At 48.0% G+C, this 18,931-nt stretch overlaps 1 protein-coding gene across 3 annotated transcripts in view; it reads right to left on the bottom strand.

Annotated features, from left to right (window-relative positions):
- The window catches only part of LOC144732291 (teneurin-3-like), a 417,468-nt gene that overhangs the window by 255,195 nt on the left and 143,342 nt on the right, over window positions 1–18,931 (bottom strand). For all 3 annotated transcript variants that reach the window (XM_078613736.1, XM_078613738.1, XM_078613737.1), the window contains exons 5-6: window positions 2,065–2,177; window positions 1,363–1,603 (exon numbers count right to left, since the gene is read on the bottom strand). In XM_078613736.1, the coding sequence (XP_078469862.1) occupies window positions 1,363–1,603; window positions 2,065–2,177 (354 nt within the window). The remainder of the gene's footprint in view (window positions 1–1,362; window positions 1,604–2,064; window positions 2,178–18,931) is intronic.

Here is an 18,931-nt window from a genome sequence, read left to right as displayed (position 1 = left end):
TTCTGAGATGCCTCTCCGCATTTCAATCAATGACACATTCGCAAGGTTTCTGTGCAGAGGTTAATTCTGTGCCAGTGACAAGCACCTCTCTCAAAGTATGAGGGCGCCGCGGTGGTGAGATGTTAACTTCCTAGCCTGGTATACAGGAGGTCGTGGGTTCGATCCCAACCCTGACACCTGCAGAATATTTGGAGTTTGCATGTTCTTCCTGTGGTTGTGTGGATTTTTCTCCGGATCTACTGGCTTTTCCATCTACAATTAGAATGAACGTGCGTTCACAGTATTTGGCCGCTATAAATTTGCGCCTGATGATAATCCACTTCGTTGAGCTATAATTTGAGTCCAGATCGCTTCTGAAGAAGAGCTATATAGCTCGGTGGGCCTTAAATAGTTTAATTAAGATTTTTGGCGTGTCATCCAAACGGTTTGCACTCCCCCTTAAATGTGATGTACGATTTAGTTGGGGCCACTGATTGTGCCTCGGATAGTTTCTACCCCTCGAGCATCTGGTCACACGTGGGTGAAAGTTAAAAGTGCCGGGTGAAACAGTGCCCCAAAATTGTGAGTGCTGGTCACCAGAATGGTGTTGAAATTACCTACATTCGGAGCACGTGGGTGACCGTTATGAATACACAGATTGTGACGCTCACGATGCTTGGATTGAATTGCGTGAGTAAGCGTCGGTTCTCTTTAGACCTGTGCATGTTGTTGGTGATTGTTCGCGTGTCCCATTGCATCCACGGGAGGCGGCACTACATTCACGGCAATATTGAACAAAAAAGTAACCAATCCTGGAATTGACTGATAGGGGTTTTCCCCTTTTTTCTGGCAACAAAACTGACACCTTTTGCAAGGAATCATGCTTACATTAACCACAATACTTGCAGTCAAATGCAACAAAAACAATACTCTGATAATTTATGCATTGTCCTTGAAACTGATTGGTCCACACCAGAGACAGCTTTCTTTAGAGCCTAGTCTCATGGTGTTCGACCAGATGACGCCAAAAGGCGCACAGTTCAAAGACAACGCACTACCAGAGTAATGAGAGCTCGGGGTGAGCAGCTACATCATGGGACCTCCTTTGCCAGTACCAAAATATACTAATAGGGGGAAAACCAGTACCAAAATATACTAATAGGGTTTTTCCCCTTTTTTCTGGCAACAAAACTGACACCTTTTGCAAGGAATCATGCTTACATTAACCACAATACTTGCAGTCAAATGCAAACAAAAAACAATACTCTGATCATTGATTTGCGATCCTCCAAACCAAATCGTCGCAATCCATTCAACCACCGGGGGGGGGGGGGCGGGGGGGGGCACTGCCCGACCGTGTGTTGCCACGGCGGTGCGGGGTACCTGTCTCGGTGTCGGACTTGTTGTTCTCGTGTTCCGTGTCGGTAAGCGTCAGGACGGAGTTGGCGCGGCTTGGTGGGTAGGGGTTGCCGTCCGGCTTCCCGTCGCGGGCGCGCCCGCCCCGGGGCTCATGCTCGTAGGGCAGCGTCTCTTCCGTCTCCGTGTCGGAGTCCGAGGCCGCGACGTCGGCTCCGTAGCTCATCCGGGCCAGCCTCACGTCCGGCGTGTACCCGCTGTGCTGCAGCTGCGGGCCGGCCAGGAAGGGAAACAACAACGGCGTGAACTCAACGCCACCTGCGTAGGTTTCCCCGGTGGTGCTGCGTAATGCTCCGGCGTGTTTTAGGGTGGTTGCGAACCGCGTGTTTTTCGGCACGAAGGTTGCCGAAGACGCTCCCAGCTTGTGGAGTGAAATGTCAAGGATGAAAATGTATAGAATGTGATTTTTTACCTCCTTTCGCTTACATGGCGGAGTTAAACAGGCAAAAGCGGTGTAACCACCTGCCTTTTTTTCTGATAAATTCCCTGCGACCAAATCACCATGAACGCATCCGATCTAGTCCGATGCCAGAAGCTAAGCAGGGGGTGAACTTGGCTAGCACTTGGGTAGGCGAGCACCAGAGCCCGCCACCCCCGTTAGGCACGTGGGGGCTACGGGGCGAGAGACCACGGCGTCCGTGGCGGCTGACGAAGGAGCCAGCCCATTACCTGCTGCCCTGGGTCGCAGACGACGCCCGCCATCATGGGGTCGCACACTCCACCCGTGGTCCTCTGGGGGATGGGCTCGCACACGCCGATCTCACGCAGGCAGTACTCCACGCCTGCACGCGCACGGACACAGGCACGCGACACAATAGCAAGTTGGGGGCGCTCTCGAAGAGAGAGAGAGACCGTACGAGGAACCACAAGCAGCAAAAAGCAGCGAAGCGATGCGCTGGTGTCAACAATTGTCCAAGATCTGCCATCCTCTTTATGTAAAGGTGTCATCGACCAATGAACGTTTATATGTCGGAGGAAACTGGAGCTCCCAGGGAAAATCTGCCCATGCGAGGGGGGAAACCTCTATCCCTCACAGTCGGAACAGGTGGAGACCACATGCTTGCTGTACCGCATTCTCCTGCCAAGCCAGGGTATGGCACCTCGACGCCCACGAGAATGGAGTATCACAACATCGGTGCGATTCACCAACCCTCACTGCCTCCACAGTGTTGGATTAGACCGGGCGAGCCTCTAATGGGGCCCTCTCGCCACTGGCGGTAGAAAGAGGCTGTTCTGCCAGCAGTGGCATGAGCAAGCAATTGCAGGGCTGCACCTTTGACGTTGATACCTTATTTGTTGTTGGGCCCTCTAGTAATTGTATGCCAACATTTACAACAATAACAGAAACCCTACGTGGCTGTCAATAGCCACGTTTTAAGTTACCCCCACCGAGATGAAAATAACAATTGCATTGATATTATAGCCAAAATATAACAAACATCTCAGAGTGAAGGTTATTTAGCCTCGGGGACCCCGAGAGGCAACTTTGTCCCAAAATGAACGCATCTCAATTCTGTGCACACAACACAAGGCGACCTCGTTATTCGATCACAGCGGGGAAGACGGGGGATTTCATTTACGCGAAAGCAGAAACTTAGAGGGAGAGACGGGTGTGGGGAAGAATTTGTTTTCTTCACAGTATAGACACTCGACGTGCAGTAGAGTGGTGGTGCAGCAGTTTGTGCACGGCGCTACGAACAAGGCAACTTGAGTTTGATCCTAGATTTGAAGCTTTTGTGACTGCAAGGATTCATACTCTTAGGTTTTTTCGGTAAAGTCACGTAGGTAAAAAAATAAAAATAAATTATAAAAATAATAGAAATAAAAGAATAAATCACGACGTTTCGGAGGCAACACAAGTCTCCGTCATCAGGTGGGACTGTCACAGCTAAATTTACTGTATCAAGTGAGGAAAAATCCAAGAGACAAGCTCTTAAATACAAGTTAAGGGGGAGGGGGGGGGGTTATCTGAATGTGGTAGCCAGGAAATGGAACGGTGGGGGGGGGCTAAAAGAGAACAATGGTGCACATCGCTGAAAATCTAAATAAAAGAAGAAAGCAGCACTGTTAAACGCTGGGGATGTCAACACTCGGTGAAGTAGAATAGTACCTGTCAAATAAGATGGTACAAATATGTGTAGTTAATATCTTTTTGTTGAGTTTCATCACCGGTTACCGGCAAACGATATCTGCACAATATGACTTTAAACCCCCCGCCAAACCTCCTACGCATTTCACAAGTAGTACTAATCGCATATCTGCATTTCCCATAAATATGCTAAATTCCTCTTGATATGCAAATTATTTTGTCAAGGCGCTCTTCCCCCCTCCATCACAGCTTAAATATACGCTCCAAGCCTGGAGTGTGTCATTCAGACTCTGTCTTCTCGACAGACCTGTTCTCCACCTGAGGACGGCTGCTTGCGTTGTGGCCGAAACGTCGTGAGAATTATTTTATTATGTTTTATTTTTATTATTTTATTATTTCCATTCTACGTGACTTTACCGAAAGAACCAAGGAGATATCTGCGCCGGTCAACCCTCCCTTCCCAACACCCCTCTCCCCGTGCACGCTCGCTCTGAGATGCAGAGACGACGATGAGGCTCATGGCTAGTGGGCAGGAGAAGGCAGGTGGTGGCGCCCGCCCCAAGATCTCTCTCTGCATCACGTTCTGTGACCCTCAGGGGAATTGCTAATTGTTAAGATTAACCTAGCGACCAACAATGGGTCATGGAAGCAAAGAAATCTGGACCAGTCCACCGCCCTCTCCTGGCCCTACCCCCCTAGACCACCCAGACGCGGGGGGGGGGGGGGATCAGGAGTGGAATAGTGGCATGAAGAGGCCGTCATCCAGCAGTGGATTGATAAAGAGGTCTACATGTAATCCAATGTACACGTCACACACATGGTGTACATATGGGCACTGCTGAAAATGTACAAGAGCGCACACACGCAGACACACGTACGTACGCAAAGTGTAGGGACTCATTTTTTTTTTAAACCAAGTGGCACTGCTTTAGAAATTGCGGCCGAGATGAAGCGAGAGGTCTAAAATTGACAGCAACATTTTCACAGCCCACCCCCCAAGGGGCATACGGGCACACAGACGGTGTCAATCATGCGGTGCGTGCCCACTTCCCCGCGCGCACACACCGGGGACAAAATTCCATATGAAGGTGTCATCGACTGTAATTCACAAAAGAACCCCCACCCTCCACACCACCACCTCCCCACGCACACACACACACACACGCACACAAAAGAGGATACGATTTGAATGCTGCATCCCCACGATCAGAGTGGCTTTGTGGCTCAAGTGCGCCCGGATGCCATACCGCCGCAATTCGCCTGGCACCTCTGGGGTTTCTTGAAGAATGCCGCATCGCGCCATCGAAATGAAGGAAGTTCAATTCACGGTGGAAGCTGCTGAAGGATCTGCTGTGCAGTGGAGGATGACAACCTTGACGCTGTTGTCTGTAGCCATTAGAACACAGCGCAGGAGTGCAGGGAATTGCTGAACCGACACCTCATTTGGCATCGGCACAATTTTGAGAGGCCCTATTGCACAAGAGTAGCAAAAGAAAAAAAGAGCTTACTGTCTGACCCAGTGATGGATGCATGCTCAAGGCCAGGGTTAGGTATAGTGACGACGCAGCTGGCCAGGTATCTCTGCGGTTTACAGGAAGGTGCATTGAGAAAGGCTGCTCCATAAGATGTACGAGCTTGAGTGGATCATGACCGATGGTGATGATGATGGCAAGTAGATGATGCGTATTGTAGAACCCCGAAGTTGCAAACAGCATTGCTCAAGCAAGATTTCAGAGCCGTGATGTTTGCCAAATTCAATTCAGCCGCCCCGTGTCCTATCTAATCACCCACAGCGCCCCACATCCAAGACCACCGATGTATTTTCCCTACTCACGATCTTTGGCGTTACCTTAGCTCCCCGTCTCTTGGCCACTACTGCCGCCCACCACTCATTAGTGGTGTCATCTGTCCTGGTATTCCGGGGATTGTTTTCTCTTTGTTTGTTTAGTTAGGTGCTGCCCTGGGAACTCTGCGAGTCGTACCAGGACATTAAAAGTAGCAGTTTCTGTCAGCTGCACAACAACAATAATAACAATACACTGCTCGAGACGAAGGATTTACATGTGGTTCACCTCCTCGGCTGGCATCGCGAGTTCTTTTTCTTCTTGCTGTGGTATGTCCCGGTTGTTTGCAACTTAGAGTAGCGCTCACCCTCCCCTCAACAGCGTTGCGATGTCAATTAACGCCCCCAACTTGTAAAAAGGGTTCCACCGCCGATGAGGAGGCATGTGTGTGGGGAGCGGTAGTGTAGCAGTTAGCTCACCGCACTGCAAATCTGGCGACCTGGGTTCGATTCCTGCTCACAGCCAGCACCATTTACGATTATCTGAAGCGGTCCTGGGCCTCAAATGAATACCCGGTGTGGTGTGTAAACATCGCCACTAGGGAGACAAAGGCGGCCGGGCGTGGTGCTGGCCACCCATCCCCTGTGTGCCTTGCCGGCCTTCATAGGTGCTCGCTAACAGCACTTGCTCCTACAGTCTGTCAAGGCTACACGGGGGATATTTGTCTTGAACTATGCTTGATGCCCAAATGGGCAGTTTGGACCAGAGGGAAACAAATTAAATGTAGGCCACAATAAGCCAGAAGAAATGACTGCACAAAAGGCAATTCTATGGATTAGCAAGCAGCGCAGGATCAATGAAAAACAGTCCATGAGCAGACATCTATCGGAGACCGAGAGCGAGGCATGGGCATACCTCTGCAGACATTACGTTCGTATACTGCGCTGAGGTACATGAATCTGAACATGACACTAATGCAGAAGCTTGATTTAATGTGCGTTTTAAAATATCTTCCTCAGAATGATTTATAATAACAGAGCGCCGCCAAATAATTAACCTCTGATGGAATCCAGTTGATCTTCGGTTTTTGTGTGTGTGTGTAGAATGTCTGCCCTGCGTGTGCTGGAATCATTCCCCAGGCAAGGGAGAGCTCACTCCGTGCGTTCTGCATTACGGGCGCTCACTGTGGAGGCCAGGTGATTTTTTTCCATCTGCCATTGCAAAGGACGGGGAGGTCTAACAACAGCATTCGTTCTGCATCTGATCCGCCGCCAAGACAGCAAACCCCTCTTCTTGGTTCTTTCGGTAAAGTCACGTTGAAGGGAAATAATAAAATAATACAAATAAAACATAATAAAATAATTATCACGACGTTTCGGCCACAACGCAAGCAGCCGTCCTCGGGTAAAGAACAGGTCTGTCGGGAAGACAGCGTCAGGTGAAGAACAGGTCTGTCGGGAAGACAGCGTCATTCCGACAGACCTGTTCTTCACCTGAGGGCGGCTGCTTGCGTTGTGGCCGAAACGTCGTGAGAATTGTATTTTATTATGTTTTATTTTTATTATTTTATTATTTCCCTTCTATGTGACTTTACCGAAAGAACCAAGAAGATGAATCCCTGCAGTCACGAAAGCTTTAAAGCAAGACCCTATTACGTTACGTTTCCTCATTAGCGCCGCCAAACACAAAGCGTGGGAGCGCCGCCTCCGTGCGGCCTTTACGCAGCGACTGTCGCCGAGAGAGACCGTGGACCTCGGACGAGTCACACACTTAGATTGTTGATGCGGTGTCTCGCAAATAAAAAGACCCTATGCTGTGACCAGATATTTCCCATTTTGCAGAAGCGGGAAAACTGCACCGCCAGATGCAGGGTCAAAAGTCAAAGTTGAGCTTTTTGTTTTTGTCAAATGTCAAACTGCGTGCGTGCGTGCGTGCATGCAGGTTCACCATCACGTGCGACGTTCGCATTTAATGCGTAAACAATGCCCCTGGACTTCCACAGGAGAGAGAGCATCGTGGAACTCTAAATATTGCACGGGCACCACATCCCAACTCCATTTCCTTGGATTATGAGAATGCGATCCTGGATTCGGGGTGGCCAACACTCTGAATGAGTATGCGGTCTAGATTGAAAAGGCATTTCTTGAGAACTGCTTTTTGTGTTTCGTTTGTTGTCCTTCCCGCGTACCTCCATGCAGCACGAGTGGCTACGTACGATGCGAAAGAAGTTCAACATACATACATTCACATTAGTGGGTATAATATGTTAAACATTGGTACGGGAAGCACAACACGTAATTCTACTGTGGCCACGTTGGTAACGTCTGACATTAGTGGCGAGCAATATCTGATTTGGCCGTAGGCGCCACATTCAGCAACCTGCACTGACCAAAGTTGGGCGAGTGTGGTGAAACAAACCCCAAGGGTGACACGGGATAGAGAGGCCTTCATCCACAAGTGGACTGACAAAAGGCTGTGAATTATTTTATCTCCTACACTGATAGATAATTAATAAGAGCCCCCAGTAGCACTAAGGTCACAATTTCAAACCATGGACCACATAGCAACACCATTGCCCGCCCCGATCATTCGCCTATGGGTCTTTTGTGTGAGTCTATGGTGTCGATGTGAGTCCTACGAACAACTGTGTGAGTCTATATCTCAAACCATGCGCTAAATAGTAGCCACACTGTCCACTTCGATCGTTCACAGCAATATCAGATATTTACAATGAGGCAACTTCTGAAACCATTGATCGCCTCGGTCACCAAATCCCAAAATGATCGCATGAACGTTGCCGATTAACTCGAACGCCGTATAAAAATAAAAAATACTTTAGGTGTATGAAAGACCTGTTCTTTATTATCAAAGAAACCTACAAGCTACCATTCGACGTTGCTGTCATATGGAGGAAATGTGCATTTAGGTTACTGTATGTGCACTGAAAAAGTAATGTGCACTCTTTAAACAGAGTATATAAGTAAATGCAAAAAAAAACTCTCTAAATAAAAAATGTAACATGCCACAAGCGGAGAGAGAAATGGATTTTCAAGTACAGTATTCTAAAGAGATCTGACCCTGCCAATGCAGCACACAGCGCACACAAACCCCATTTGGGGAAATGCCTCCCCATATAGTATTTATCAGTCTTTCACACCTGGCTCACAAACAAACATAGGCGGCAGCTCTTCACCACGGCTGGGGAGCGTTGGGTGTTAGAAATGTATTTCTTAAATAGTATAGCCGGGACACGGCCACACTGCAGAAGTTAGGGGAGTGGTGTCCCACTCGTGAATGGTTCCCAGTGGTTAGTTTGTCGATTACGAGAAGGTTCTGCGAAGGCCTCCCCACTACTGCACTGAGTCCTGGTCCTACTGCTTGAGTAATTACATGTTGCGTCGGAAGCATAATCAACATTTATGTCGCCTTGTCGAGAAAACGACTAAAAAATTATATGATTTCTGTCCAAAATGTTGTGGGTGTCTCTTGTCCATATCTAAAGATGTTGGGGGTTGTCCGGACAACCCATGCCAACCACAGCGGCTGCGCCACTGCTCAAGACTAAACACAACTGGCTCCCAAGTCTGTAGACCCACAGGGAAATTACATTAGGACTTGAATGTAATTCTCACCAATGCACAAGAAAAACTAAGGCAGAAGACATATTTTTTTTCGTATTGTCAGTGCGTTTCTGTGCGAGCATATTCATGAAATACATTTAAAAGTCGTGTAGGCTGGACGGACGTACGGGTATTTATTTGCGTGTGAAGCTGTTTTGTGAACGCACTGCTTGGCGAGGGCTTCTCCACGCCATTGTCGGTCGTGGGGCATTATTTGACCATACTTCTCTACACTAATGGAGATGAGGGGCATAGATGTGGGAGCATATGAGTACAGTACAACAATGGATTTTGCCCACAGCATAGCACTTCAGCCTATAACTTGTCCATGGCGGTTGATCAGCTAAATACTTACCGGACTCAACCCTGCTTAGCTTCTGAGATCTGGTGATATTGTATGTGTGTATCTTGAACTTCTTTCACGTTGCATGTAGCCAACCGCGCTAATCGGAGGTGTGGGACAAGGAATCGGAGGTGCGGGGGGAAGGATTGCAATGCATTCCAGGTGACCTGGTCATGGGCTATAGGACTGAGCAAAAATAAATTAATTCCGTCCGTTCTTTGAGCCACCAATGATGTATTTAAGTCTCCCCACGTAATGTCGATCACGTAGATTTTTTTTTTCTACCATGCTTCACCATGATGGTTAGCGGCGGTTGGTAAAGAAGTGGAGGGGAAGACCAAGACCGGGTTTGATATGGCTCGCCAGTGATGTAACCAGCAAGAGAACACGGTGCGCTGAGTTTCATGGTGGTGTTTCATAGTTTCATGGCGGTGTTTCATAGTTTCATGGTGGTGTTTCATAGTTTCATGGTGGTGTTTCATAGTTTCATGGTGGTGTTTCATAGTTTAATTGTGGTGTTTCATAGTTTCATTGTGGTGTTTCATAGTTTCATTGTGGTGTTTCATAGTTTCATGGTGGTGTTTCATAGTTTCATGGCGGTGTTTCATAGTTTCATCGCGGTGTTTCATAGTTTCATTGTGGTGTTTCATAGTTTCATGGTGGTGTTTCATAGTTTCATGGTGGTGTTTCATAGTTTCATGGCGGTGTTTCATAGTTTCATCGCGGTGTTTCATAGTTTCATTGTGGTGTTTCATAGTTTCATGGTGGTGTTTCATAGTTTCATGGCGGTGTTTCATAGTTTCATGGCGGTGTTTCATAGTTTCATGGCGGTGTTTCATAGTTTCATGGTGGTGTTTCATAGTTTCATTGTGATGTTTCATCGTTTCATGGCGGTGTTTCATAGTTTCATAGCCGGTGGCGCAGCGCGTTAAACGCTGCGCCACCGGCTCCACACCTTGGCGCAGTAAAAAAAGAAAAAGAGCAGTCCCTTTTATTTTTTGCATTGTTATAACCCTAATGAATGCACTTTTTCCAAACCGTAATGCTAACCAGGTGTTTTAAAGCAGAGGACACGAATCGAAAGTGACTTCACATAAATCATAACTTTTTTTTTCGCGCAAAGTTTCCAGTGCCGGCAGCCGTCGTGCACGCATGTGGAGAGTCGTGTGTAAATTAGAGCGGTGGGGATCAATAGTCCTGTTATAAAAGGAAACAATTGTGGCCGCATTTATTTTGGGGATTTTTGATCCCCCCCCCACATAAATCAGTTTTTATAATTATTCTTCAATAAACTGTAGTCTTTCACAGAAAAAGGGGGTCATAACATGCCCCCTGGGTATTCCTCTTCCATAACAACGTGGAGGGAAGGGGGTAAGACCCACAAACACACCCACCACCGCTCCCCTACCCCCTCATGCCCTACATGCTTGTATCGCTGAGTACCAGTGGCTCGTATTCTGGTTCTAATTAGGAGTCCTCTGTGAGGAGCGGGTTTGAATGTGTTGCATTATGTTCTGCTTGAGCCCTCCCCCCCCCAGTTTCCCCTGCCATGCACACTCAAGGGCATGACTTTAACAAGGGGCGGATTCAGACCAGCGCTGAATGGGGAGCGCATCAATGGTCACGAGCAGCACTTTGCACCCAATCGCCCCGACGCTCTGCAGAGACATGCCCCTCAGCAAAGTGCCGAGGGGGGCTCACGGTGCAAAAAAAGAGGCCGGTTTTAAGGTTTTGGGGGGATTTTTTTAGGGGGAGCCACGGATGGCGTCACCCACCCTCCAAAGAGATGGCACAATGTTGCTGCTGACACCGTGATTCTCGTAGATTAAGGACGGGTTCTTGAACTGCCTCTCGGTTGGTCCGTGTTTGCAAACGCCCAAGAGCCGCACTGATCCACGGAGCGTCTCAGGTGCCGTGGTTTTTTTTGCCTGTGGGGCGGGGGGGGGGGGTGTGCCCGTTGAGGGTACATAACAAAAAAATATATCTATTTTACAGTCAATGAAAAGAGCACTTGAACAATGAAAACGCCATACAGCACTCCTTTGTTCATGCGTTTTATATTGAAAACCAATTTCATGTCCGTTTCTTACACTTCAAATAAACTACCTTGGGCAAAATAGACACTCCACACGCCGAGGAAGAGGATAGACCTTTGAGTCACATTCCACTAGTTAAATGTTGGAAGTCAAGCAGGTTTTTTTTGCAAGGAAATTAAAAGGAAGACGTCAATGACAGCACACCGTGCCGCTAACTGCGTTGATTTTGAATAGCTCCACACAGGCGCCCAAACAAAGACACGCATCACTGTACCAAAGCTCTGGTTCCCTTCCTTGGACGCACACACAAAAACTGTATCCGATAAATGCACGTACTTACGGCTATATGGGCTGAATGGAATATACCCAACAGGGCTATGTGCGTATAAAACATTTCTGGATCCTGGCCTTATGTCAGACACAAATGAACACGTAAAAATGCACGTAACCATTACAGAGCAGCTGCATGTGATGCGAGAATTGCATATAAATAGCAGGGAGCGGGAGCGTAGTGGTTTGTGCACTGGGTTACAAACCCACTGGCCCGAGTTCAATTCCTGCTCACGGCCAACATCGGTGACGCATTTCTGATCCGGTCCGGGGCCTCCCCAAGGTCGACTCTGCCGTAAATGAGCAACTTGGTGTGGTGTGTACAAATCAACCCTGGGGATACGAAGGTGGCCCAGTGTGGTGCAAGACACACCACCCCTTTCATGTGTCACGCCGGTCTTCGCGTGCCACGCCGGCCTTCGCGTGTCACGCCGGCCTTCGCGTGCCACGCCGGCCTTCGCGTGCCACACCGGCCTTCACATGCCACGCCTGCCTTCATGTGTCACGCCGGCCTTCGCGTGCCACGCCGGCCTTCATGTGTCACGCCGGCCTTCATGTGCCATGCCGGCCTTCATGTGTCACGCCGGCATTCGCGTGTCACGCCGGCCTTCGCGTGCCACGCCGGCCTTCGCGTGCCACACCGGCCTTCACATGCCACGCCGGCCTTCATGTGTCACGCCGGCCTTCGCGTGCCATGCCGGCCTTCATGTGTCACGCCGGCCTTCATGTGTCACGCCGGCCTTCATGTGTCACGCCGGCATTCGCGTGCCACGCCGGCCTTCACATGCCACGCCGGCCTTCACGTGTCACGCCGGCCTTCACATGCCACGCCGGCCTTCGCGTGCCACGCCGGCCTTCGCGTGCCACGCCGGCCTTCATGTGTCATGCCGGCCTTCATGTGTCATGCCGGCCTTCGCGTGCCACGCCGGCCTTCATGTGTCACGCCGGCCTTCGCGTGCCACGCCGGCCTTCATAGGTGCTCACTAACAGCACTTGCCCCAGCAGTCTGTTTAAGGTTATAGGGGAGGGGCAGGGGAACCTTTGTATTTGCCTTTGCATTTAAATACAGATGGCACTTTCTTAACGCCCTCCGTTGGATTGAACGCACCTGAAGCAGGACATGTATTGATTGACGTTCATGACTCGTCTCTAACCTGGGCAGTCTGGCCTCGCAGAAGGGTGGCGGCGGCTTGTCACCGCGTGGGTTGCGGCCGTCATGTCAGCGTCATAGTGTAATGCATCTCTGGAAGAAGAGCCAAGGAAGTTCAGCTCAAGGAGAGAGACAGTGTCAATGTGGCAAGCAAGGAGCTGGCTAAAAAGCAATAGAACACTCCTATCCGTTCCAGCAAGATCCATGCTTGAAGTATTTTGCAAAATCAGTATTAGTATTATCTGATTAATAATATACAGGCGTGCTTGTTAATAAGATGAAGAGGCGTACGATTGCAAATCCAATTAGTGTACGTGTCCGCTTATTTATATTTTATTAAAGGCAATGGCTCTTCAAGATATATTCCATGTTAGCGCTGGTGAACGTGTAAGAACGAAGAGCACATGCGTTGAACCGATGAATAAACACCTAGGCGCAGTCATACTTATAATAACTATAATAATAATGAACACAATAGTGATCGTCATGATCAGCCAAGGTCCAAATCCACTGCTGGATTAAGAAAAAAATAACATGTTGAGAGTAGACCAGTTGTCCGTGGGTCCAGAGAGTTTGGGTAGCAGTGCCCAAAGGGGTAGTAAATAAGGGTAATAAAAAAAACCCTCTGTGTATGTACGTATGTTGAACTTCATTCGCCACCGTACGTAGTCAACTGTGCTAATCGAATCTGCGGGAAATGTTTCGGGGTCGGTGGGGGAGGAGAGGTGGAAGGGGAGCGTAAAAAGAAAATCCATTTCATCTCTTCCTGCGAGACATTCAAATGCACGGGAAGTGCTGCGACCGTGTAGCTTGTGAGCGACACAAACAATCGGGTTCTTCTTCTCCAGCTGCGAGGTCTGCCCAGGCCCTGCCGTTTCTGACCTCCGCAGCTCCACAGACAATGGAGGACAAGGCGAGTCAAGTGTGCCCCATGCACCAGGGCCACAGCCACACGTTGCAAGTTTTTGGGGGGGGGGGGGGTGGTGTCTGTCCCACTCGTGAATGGGATTCCCGTTGGTTATTTGATTGGATAACAGATACACACGGTGAGCCGTTATTCGGTAATACTAGCAGATCTTTACGAGAGTTGATGGGGTCATCTTCTTGGTTCTTTCGGTAAAGTCACGTAGAAGGGAAATAGTAAAAATAATAAAACTAAAACATTATAAAATACAATTCTCATGACGTTTCGGCCACAACGCAAGCAGCCGTCCTCAGGTGAAGAATAGGTGTGTCGGAAAGACATTTCTTCACCTGAGGACGGCTGCTTGCGTTGTGGCCGAAATGTCGTGAGAATTATTTAATTATGTTAAATTGTTATTATTTCATTATTTCCCTTCTATGTGACTTTACCGAAAGAACCAAGAAGATGAATCCCTGCAGTCACGGAAGCTTTAAATCGAAAATTAATGAGGTCAATTTAGCAAACAGATCTCTATGAGATTGAATGAGGTCGCTTAAGCTAACAGATCTGTATGAGACTGAATGAAGGTCACTTCACAACACATCACGACGCAATGCACGATTCACAAACGCGAAGGAGACATGGCAGCGATACACTTCGCTGCATCCTGACGCGGTTATCTGACTTGAATTGTAGATGTTGCTCAGCATCTACATCATCAGCCACACGACAGAAGAAATAGAAGACTTAAGCTAACAGATTTCGATGAGAGTGAATAAGGTCGCTTCATCGAACAGATCTCTATGCAGGAGCACAGCCACATTTTGCAAGTCGGGAGTGTCCTACCAGAGAATGATTCCTGGTGGTGGTTATTGATTATATTTAAGATAAGATCTCCAAAGTTTGCCCACCAACTTCGCGATGGATAAGAGGAGTTCTGCTGCACTACATTTATATTAAATCCATGCGCTTTAAATGTTCCGCAATCGGCGTACAATTATGTCACCTTGCTGAAGGGAGAAAAATGTTGCCGGACTGAACAAAATACCAAGATTTACATAAAAAAATGTTGGGGGATGTCCAGACACACAGGCTACCCAGAGCGGCTGTGCCTCTGACCTGGACCATCTCACGTGGAAAGGATGTCCAGGATTTGAGAGTCCACGCCCTACTCGATACAACGTTTTGGAGGTGTGCTTATCCATCGGCAGCAAAATCTATCCGCAACAAGGTCAAAATTAGGAAATCTATTTGACGTGAATAACAACATTGGGGTTTTTGTTGAGGGGGGCAGGATGGGTGCAAGGGCTGCATGCTGGTGCATGAGGGTTGAAGAACACTAGACACATACATACTTTGTTGTTTACTGAAGTAAATACTTTAGGGTCTTTAAGATCTCCAACCGTGATAACATGCCAGGCTTAAAATCCTCATTGAAGCAAGGCACACACCGCAACAGGACACAATATGACATCAGCTACGCAAGTGGCGACATCCCACGACGAGAAATAACGAAATGTAAACATCCACTGGGACATCCGTGGGAGTGGGAGTGGTGGCACAGTGGTTAGCACGCTGAACCGGGTGACCCGAGTCCTATATCCAGGCACGGCACACACCAGCGGGGAATGATATCTGAACCGGTACCGACTGTCCCAGCCACCGAACCTTCACCAAAATGCCCTGACCAGCGTGGTGAAGTATGGTCACGCGAGAGTGTGAGGAGGCCTTCATCCAACAGATTGACAGAAGATTGATGTATGTATTTGTTTACAGTCAGTACAAATATGCACTTAAGTACACTATTCCGATGGAAGGTCGTATGCTTTACGATGAGAGATGTAACTTTTTTTTCCCCTCTCATCAATGGCACTTCTCCTAAACAGGTGTATGGTGCGATCGGTTCCGTCGGGAATACGAACAGCTCTGAGGTCGATCAGATGACCTTCTGCCCAATGAAGGATGGTTGCTGCCACTGACTTTAGTTCCCTTTGCCTGATGATGCCCTGCCAATTTATCATCCTGACAGTCTGACAGCTATGATGTTGTGCCAGACCAACAACCCTTGTTGTTCCTTAATTCGTTTGGCAAGTGTTTCACAGAGGCACCTACTCTTTCTATAAACGAATAGGCCGGAGTGACCTCCTGCAATACCCCATGAAATGTGTCCCCCTCCACCCCCAAGTAAGGTTCAACAAATAAGCTTCCAGGCACAGAGAATACGCATTAGTGGAGAATTTGACAACCACATAGTGTGCAGGTCAATGAATAGCCCTCCCTAAGGAACTTGAATCTGTTCCGTCCAAAAATATAGTGCTTAGTAGAATTCAGGAACACAGGATTAACATGTCCACGTGACGGATGGGTGACCTTTAATGTATACTGTATATAGATCTTAAGCAGTGGCAAAAGATCAATTTGGTCTATTTTGCAAACCACAAGGCTCAGAACTTTGCTCATTGTCTACGGCAAGATCTGAAAGAACGCCCTGGACGTACAACGGCGATGGCTCACTCCACGTGCTTAATTGGACGAGAGGTGCAATCAGACCTGTGCAATTAAAGCCACCGCTAGTGCAAAGGCGTGTTGTTGTAGAGATTTCATGAAAGCAAGACACGGGTTTGCCAATTGTGTCCCTTTGAAAAGGCATCAATCCAAAACGTGGCCACGTCTTTAAACAACGAATGCAATTTCGCAGGTGGCGCTTATCAACCAACATCAACTATTTGATGAAAAAAATAGCCTTTTTTTATCTAACCTTTAAAGGCTCCCATATGCAAACTACATTCCACACTATGTCTGTGCTTTTTAACATTTGGTGTCTATTCTGCAGACATAGAAATTTGGTCGACTGGCTCAGCCAGGCAATGTGATTAAGTTAACAGCAACAACAAAAATGCCTCCGGAAATGACCCTCCAAGAGAAATCAATTCAAGGGTTTAATCTGCAAAATGTAGGGAGCCAGCCGTTCTTGCTTCAATACTATAAAATGTTACTTATGCCACAAAAGTGACCACAAAAAGCCTAAATATTATTGATAACAACAATAACAATCCACAGACCTTCGTCAATCCACTGCTGGATGAAGGCCTCCCTATGGCACGTCAGTCGTGGTGGTTGTTTGACCATACTTCGTCACGAGGGTTGGTGCAGGTAGGGCCGTAGGAGGTGATGATAAGAACTGCTTTTAATATCACTTGCCACCAGTGTGAACAGTGGCTGGGAATCAAATTCAATTTCATAGCACAACAACATTATAAGTAAGTTGGAAGCCTTAATACCCAGTGTGATGCCACAGCGATTAGAAAAAAGTGTTGATTGGTTTGGCTTTAAGTGGTTAAACGGGACGTGTAAGCATTAATTGCAGCGCTCATACATGATCATATTGCAACACAAACAATACCAAGCCATGATTTTAAGTGTTTAGATCATATCTTACGAACAAACGCATCGAGGAAATGAGTTTTAACAATGTAAAGGTAGACAAATAAATATTTAACTTCATATTCGTAAAAGCAAATACCCTCAAATACATCGTAAGTCACCAAATTAATCATTTTAAAATTACCTGCGCAATCTGGGACACACAAAAAAAAGGTAACCACCACAACATTCGTTTTGCTTCGATGCCTGCTTCTAAACATCCAGCCTAACGGTATCTTTTTTTGTTATAAAATGCCCCCCCCCCCCATCTTTAAAAAGCATTGGAATATAAAGGGAATAGCAAATGCCCACAGAGCCCCCGGGAGGCACCTTTCAGGAAACACTCATATCTGGCGGCACAATCTCCAACTCAATAAGCGTCAGCGGAGCTTCTATGTGGTGCTTCGGCTTCTCCTGCCTCCTGAATTCAGCAACCCCCCCCGCCCCCCCCCGAACAAACCCGCGGCAGAATTGCAGAAATTATTCATGGGAAACCAGTGTTGTAAATATGAACTCGCTACATATGCAAGCTGGCAAGCTCTCAATTCAAAAATGCGTAATATTACCCTGAGCGAACTAGAACGAACATAAATGGGCAAAAATTTGCGCAGTGGTGCTGTGTACAGCATAAACAATGTCACGGATTTACCTTGCGTATTTATAAGCAACACACCTGCCCTTATCAGAAAATCATCGCCAATTCAACCAGATCAATACTGCAGTTGGGCACATTAAACTTAGCACTTCCCTTCCGCCCACATGCAATTATTTGACCACAAAAATAAAAGTTCCACGGTGCAGAAATCCTCATCTGCCAGCCAGTCACGCATAATGGAAAGGCAGAACATATAAATACACCCATCTTCCAGCCAGCTGCATGAACAATGACGTGCAGTATGTAATCATGCCATCTCCGAGCCAGCTTCACATCCCAGGCAGAGAGATGTAGGGGACGTTGCCTACCCATAAGGCAACAACATAAAGGTGGGGGGATGCGTACGTGTGGGTGTGTCGTGGAGCAGTAGCGTCCTGCTCTACGAACCCGGCAACCCGAGTTCGACTCCCGCTCACGGTGAACATCGGTGACGATGATCTGAATCGGACCTGGGCCTCCCAGAGGTCGACTCAGCCTCGAATGAGTACCTGGTGCCGTGTGTAAACGTCGCCACTGGGTGAGACGAAGGCGACCAGGTGGGGTGCTGGCCATTCTACCCCTCGTGTGCCGTGCTGGCCTGCATAGGTGCTCGTGAACAGCACTTGCCCCAACAGACTGTCAAGGCTATACGGGGGATATTTGTCTTTGTGTCATGGACCGGTGGCAGATGTGCCGAGTGCATTTGGTACACGAGCCGACAACCTGCGGTTCGATTTCTGGCCACGGCTCACATCGGTAACGAATATCTGAATCGGTCCATCGTTGCTCACTCCGCTAGCCCAAACGTAATTCCGGCAGATTTGCGTAGAAATTCCATTGAAAACTATTGATTCTTTCACACACGATGCGGTGCATACATCGTAAGCCTTAAGAATCGATATTGATCCATGAATCATTGCATCGTTAAACCCCTAGTGTGTGTGTGTCTTTGCTTGTGGGGAGTGGTGGCGCAGTGGTTAGCGCACTGCGCAGCCTGAGTTTGATTCCCACAGCCAATACAAGTGGAAAATATTCAAACCAGTCCTAGGTTGACTCAGTCTTATACGAGTACCTGGTGCAGCGTGTACACATCAGCACTGGAGACCACCTATCCCCTCATTTGCCATGCCAGCGTTCATAGGCGCTGGCTTTAAGTCTGTTAAAGGCTACACGGGGGGGAACTTTGTTTTATATATTCTTAAATAAATGGTCGAGAGTGGTGG

The sequence above is a fragment of the Lampetra planeri genome, chromosome 42 (genome assembly GCF_965212315.1).
Source record: "Lampetra planeri chromosome 42, kcLamPlan1.2.h2, whole genome shotgun sequence".
Taxonomy (NCBI): Eukaryota; Metazoa; Chordata; class Hyperoartia; order Petromyzontiformes; family Petromyzontidae; genus Lampetra; species Lampetra planeri.
The sequence above is the reverse complement of the archived record's forward strand: the minus strand, read 5'-3'. Positions and strand labels throughout refer to the sequence as shown.